At 40.9% G+C, this 6,000-nt stretch overlaps 1 protein-coding gene across 1 annotated transcript in view; it reads left to right on the top strand.

The window, feature by feature from the left end:
* Nucleotides 1–2,942: 2,942 nt before the first annotated feature.
* si:ch211-117n7.7 (Monoacylglycerol lipase ABHD12-like) overlaps nucleotides 2,943–6,000 on the top strand; it is a 50,477-nt gene continuing 47,419 nt past the window's right edge. Inside the window, exons 1-4 of the mRNA XM_060924991.1 lie at nucleotides 2,943–3,004; nucleotides 4,432–4,553; nucleotides 4,639–4,738; nucleotides 4,841–4,960. Of these exons, the coding sequence (XP_060780974.1) occupies nucleotides 2,943–3,004; nucleotides 4,432–4,553; nucleotides 4,639–4,738; nucleotides 4,841–4,960 (404 nt within the window). The remainder of the gene's footprint in view (nucleotides 3,005–4,431; nucleotides 4,554–4,638; nucleotides 4,739–4,840; nucleotides 4,961–6,000) is intronic.

Genomic DNA, 6,000 nt, shown 5'->3' with positions numbered 1-6,000 from the left:
AGCATCTCGCATGTAATTGAGGAAAATGAGGAGCTGGTGAGTGTTGTAGGGCCCCAGGTTGGCATGATGGTGGACAACCCCATGATTGCTGATGGCAGCACATAATGTGACATTGCCACCACGCTGCCCAGGGACACCAACAATGGCCCGATGGCCAATCAGATTACGGCCTCTCCTTCTCCTTTTGGTGAGATTAAACCCAGCTTCATCCATGTAGATGTATTCATGGGGTCTTTCCATTGCATCCAGTTGAAAAACCCTCTGTAGAAATAGATATAGTTTTGTAAGTGATACAGAAAAAGTGATTTAGGCCACTACAGTAAATCACTACTTAGAGTAATCAACATTGAATGTGCATGGATATATACCAACCTGTACATACTGGAATCTTTGCTCTTTGACTCTGTCTGAGTTGCGATCAAAGGGCATTCTGTACAGCTGTTTCATGTGCAGTCTGTTGTGCTTGAGGACACGATCAACAGTAGAGAGGCTGACACTGTTGATACCCTCAAAATTTACATGGTCCTCAATGATCTTCTGCTCAATTTCACTCAGTTTAACGGCGTTGTTCTTACGGACCATATCAACAATTAGGGTCAGACCCGTTGCAACAAGATAGGCAGACTTGGCAATTGCCTAGGGCCCCAGCCCTCGAAGGGCCCCCGCTGCCGAACGACTGGTTATGTGTTCATAGCAATGACAACTTTTTGAGCGTGGCAGCGCAGCGCCTAATGACACTTGTTGAAATACCGTAGTTCCAAGGGGGGCCCCTAATGCACAACAGCGCCTCCCTACATGCTTTGGCCGAAAAGTGCAATGGCAGTCTGTTGTCAACCCCTCAATGCCCATCTCCGTCCAGTCAAGTGGTTGCAGAGCTCCGCGGCAAAAAAAAACCCAAAATCAAATATGAAGTGAAATTACCCCTCAGGGAGCCAGAAGAGAAAGAAGAAAAGGGAAGAGGAAGACAGAAAAAAACAAGACACTGGTAAGTGAGAATGTACACACTCATTAATACCAAGTGAGTCGACAAGCAAATTTGGTAGCTAGCTTACGTTAATGGTAGTTATCTTGTAGACAGTGTTTATAACAGTGATGTAAACGTTGTCATGCACAACAGGCTTATAAACTTGCAAGGACTGGCTAAAAATTCTAATATGTGCCACACAAATAGGTGAAAGACTGTCAACTTCTCCCAGATTAACTTATTGTGTTTATCAAAATGTCATAGTCAGAGTTAGTTTCAGCGAGCTGCATGGCTTTCATCAGAAGTAGCTAGTGTGTCGTGAGCATGAATGGAGTAGGACAGGGGATGGCTCACAAGAAAGCTCTTTTTTACATACATAGGCTACGTTTGTGATCTTGGTCGGATATTAATGCAGTAATTCAGCTAAGAAACCCGAACATTCTGCAAGGAAGCATTCAACTGAATGTGATGTCCGCAGGTCTTTGGACATGGAGGGTATTGTGGCTGCCTTTGCTGAAGCCAAAGCCTGCAAGCAGCAGTTTTAGACATTTTGCCCATGATTCTAGTTGTGTATTCTTAAATTTTTATGTGTTTTTCTATACCTTTTGCACTTTTCTGTGTGTGCTGGTTCTTATTAAGATTCTTATTCATGTTTGTAATCATTTAATCACCATTTGAAGTTATTTCTACTTGTGTATATACTGTAAATATTTAGTGTTGTGTTATTTGCACATTTTATATTACTTTGTCTTATTTTCATATTTGATTTTTATATATATATATATATATATATATATATATATATATATATATATATATATATATATATATATATATATATGTGTGTGTGTGTGTGTGTGTGTGTGTGTGTGTGTATTTTGTCTATTCTTGTGTTTAATTGGGTTTGATAATTATTTATAATAATGTAAAGAGTTCATTTATTAAGTAAAAATCGTAAGAATGATTACAATATGTGTGATGTTTATTTATTAAGTCTTCAGTGGGTAGGCGGCCATAAGGTCTTTCGTCGAGGGGGGGATAGTTATGGGCCCCAGATCCCCCTTTGCCTAGGGCCCCCAAATAGCTTGAAACGGGCCTGATTAGGGTCTCTTGGTGTGGGGAGAACATACCTGTCCTCCCACCCCCATGTGGCAGTCTTTCAATTCAACAAAAAGAGAACATGCAGTTACAAAAAATATACATGGAATACTAGGCCTACAAACAGTTAGACTAACCCTCCATTACAATACTACAGTACATTTGTACAGTGATGTACTGAAACATATATTTACTTAAAGTATACTGTGTTACAGTATATAGTATGCCATACAGTAATTGCTGTCAACATTTACATACTGTACTATAATGTCAAAAAAGGTAATTACCTGTTCTCTAAATCTTCGGGTTATGGTGGACACAGTGAATCTACTGATGTTTGGTTGTACCCTTTCTCCAGCCTCCCTCATGCTCATACCATGAACAAGAACATGGTCAATCACAGTAGCTCTGATTTCATCAGATATTACTGTTCTTTGTCTTCGCTGACCACCTCGACCTCCTCTCACACAAACTCTTCCTCTCAGATTTCTATCCATTGTAGGGCCTCACAAACCAGTGCTCTCTGAACTGGCTTATATGTTCCCTCACATCATTAGCCAAATGTGTGATCAATTTTGAGTTGTTGTGTTCAAGCGGTGACACCTGTGCTTTAATTGTGTTTGACTTTTGTCACCTGTGCTCACCATTATGCAGCACGGGTGCATCACAATGAAAATGTGTTGGCAAATTGTGTCTAAACAGGTGAAAAGTGCTTATGGTTTTGCCAAAAGAGTGATTGATTCAATCAGTGGGTTCAGGCAACTGAGCATTTGGTTCAGACAATAGGGTTTAGTGTTTTAGCAATTGAGAAAAACTGTAAGAAGTGGAGTTCAACAACATCTTACGAGGAAGCGAAAAGAACCGCAGAGCATAGAGGGCAATGGAGAGCTATGGTGGCCAACCTTCGCATCGAAGATGGCACTTGATGATGAGTGATCAGAAGTAATAGTTTTGGGAATACGAACACTATCTTTGTAATGCCACTAATAGACTTTCCTAGATTCGACTTTAGGGTAACCTCGTGAATTTCTTGTATAACCCACCCGTTTCAGACATCAGCCTGAGGAGAGAAAAAAAATCTCTAAAGTTTGATTGAAGGATATATATTATACACACACAGTGCCTTGCAAAAGTATTCATCCCCCTTGGTGTTGTTCCTGTTTTGTCACATTACAAGCTGGAATTAAAATGGATTTTTGGAGGGTTAGCACCATTTGATTTACACAACATGCCTACCACTTTAAAGGTGCACATTGTTTTTTATTGTGATGCAAACAATAATTAAGATGAAAAAACAGAAATCTGGGAGTGTGCATGGGTATTCACCCCCTTTTGTATGAAACCCCTAAATAAGAGCTGGTCCAGCCAATTCACTTCATCTCATCTCATCTCATTATCTCTAGCCGCTTTATCCTGTTCTACAGGGTCGCAGGCAAGCTGGAGCCTATCCCAGCTGACTACAGGCGAAAGGCAGGGTACACCCTGGACAAGTCGCCAGGTCATCACAGGGCTAACACATAGACACAGATAACCATTCACACTCACACCTACGGTCAATTTAGAGTCACCAGTTAACCTAACCTGCATATCTTTGGACTGTGGGGGAAACCGGAGCACCCGGAGGAAACCCACGCAGACACGGGGAGAACATGCAAACTCCGCACAGAAAGGCCCTCGCCAGCCACGGGGCTCGAACCCAGACCTTCTTGCTGTGAGGTGACAACGCTAACCACTACACCACCGTGCCACCCCAATTCACTTCATAAGTCACATAATTAGTTGCTTAAGCTCCACCTGTATGCAATCAAAGTGTCACATGATCTGTCACATGATGTCTGTATAAATCAACCTGTTCTGGAAGGACCCTGACTCTGCAACACTACTAAGCAAGCAACATGAGAACCAAGGAGCCTCCAAACAGGCCAGAGACAAACTTGTGGAGAAGTATAGATCAGGGTCTGGTTATAAAAAATATCCCAAACTTTGAATATCCCATGGAGTGGCATTAAAACCATTATAGCAAAATGGAAAGAACATGGCACCACTACAAAACTGACAAGAGAAGGCCGCCCACCAAAACTCACAGACCAGGCAAGGAGGGCATTAATCAGAGATACAACAAAGACACCAAAGATAACACTGAAGGAGCTGCAAAGATCCACAGTGGAGATGGGAGTATCTGTCCATAGGACCACTTTAAGCCGTACACCCCACAGAGTAGGGCTTGATGAAAGAGTGGCCAGAAAAAAGCCATTGCTGAAGAAAACATATGTATACACAGTGGTAATGTAGCACTGGACGTAGGTTTTTCCCCCCTCAGTGCCAGGGTTTTTACCATGTGCTGCTCTGTTTATTTGTGTCTTTTTCAGGTCATCATGGTGGGTGTGGATGAAAAGGGGACTGATGGTCCTCTGCATCCTGTACGTGGCCACACCATTTGTTCTGCGATTCTTTCCCGGTGTCATACAATACCTGGTTTATAAGCATGCTGGTGCATACATCGCCCCTCTGTTAAATATGAGAGAATGTCATTTGTGCAGTCTATTGCATTTACAGCATTGTTTATCTCTCTTCAGTAACATACTTTGTTGACCTGAGGCATCCTTCTGGTCTTGGCTGTAATCACACTGTCAATATGTACCTGACCCCAGAACAAGGAGTGACAGTAGGAGTATGGTTAGTTGTGCATTTTGTAAATATGAAATATATATTTTGTGAACATGAAAAGCGATTTCACATAACTGTTTTTTGTTCGCACTGTCCCTGGTACCTCTTTAGGCACACAGTTCCTGAGCAAAAATGGAAGGAGGCTCAAGGTAAAAGTTTAGCATGGTATGAGCAGTCTTTGGGGGATGGATCTCCTGTTTTCATCTACTTCCATGGCAATACGGGTAACAGGTGGGAACATCTATAGAAGCTTGAAAGTTTGTGTAACAAATCCGATGTGCAAAGGGCTAGAATGACTGCAGCTGACCAAATACACAATTTACTTATCCTTGTATTCCAATGGAAAGTGGCTGGAGACAGCTGCAGGTGGAATGTGGATGCTTTTAAAATGTCTCATAATTTTAGAACTTATAAATAATTATATATATATATATATATATATATATATATATATATATATATATATATATATATATATATACATACATACATACATACATACACTGTGCTGTGTGTATATACAACCCTGATTCCAAAAAAGTTGGGACAAAGTACAAATTGTAAATAAAAATGGAATACAATAATTTACAAATCTCAAAAACTGATATTGTATTCACAATAGAACTTAGACAACATATCAAATGTCAAAAGTGAGACATTTTGAAATTTCATGCCAAATATTGGCTCATTTGAAATTTCATGACAGCAACACATCTCAAAAAAGTTGGGACAGGGGCAATAAGAGGCTGGAAAAGTTAAAGGTACAAAAAAGGAACAGCTGGAGGACCAAATTGCAACTCATTAAGTCAACTGGCAATAGGTCATTAACATGACTGGGTATAAAAAGAGCATCTTGGAGTGGCAGCGGCTCTCAGAAGTAAAGATGGGAAGAGGATCACCAATCCCCCTAATTCTGCGCTGACAAATAGTGGAGCAATATCAGAAAGGAGTTCGACAGTGTAAAATTGCAAAGAGTTTGAACATATCATCTACAGTGCATATCATCATCAAAAGATTCAGAGAATCTGGAAGAATCTCTGTGCATAAGGGTCAAGGCCGGAAAACCATACTGGGTGCCCGTGATCTTCGGGCCTTTAGACAGCACTGCATCACATACAGGCATGTTTCTGTATTGGAAATCACAAAATGGGCTCAGGAATATTTCCAGAGAACATTATCTGTGAACACAATTCACCGTGCTATCCGCCGTTGCCAGCTAAAACTCTATAGTTCAAAGAAGAAGCCGTATCTAAACATGATCCAGAAGCGCA

Source organism: Neoarius graeffei, chromosome 7 (assembly GCF_027579695.1).
Source record: "Neoarius graeffei isolate fNeoGra1 chromosome 7, fNeoGra1.pri, whole genome shotgun sequence".
NCBI classification, from domain to species: domain Eukaryota; kingdom Metazoa; phylum Chordata; class Actinopteri; order Siluriformes; family Ariidae; genus Neoarius; species Neoarius graeffei.
The sequence above is the reverse complement of the archived record's forward strand: the minus strand, read 5'-3'. Positions and strand labels throughout refer to the sequence as shown.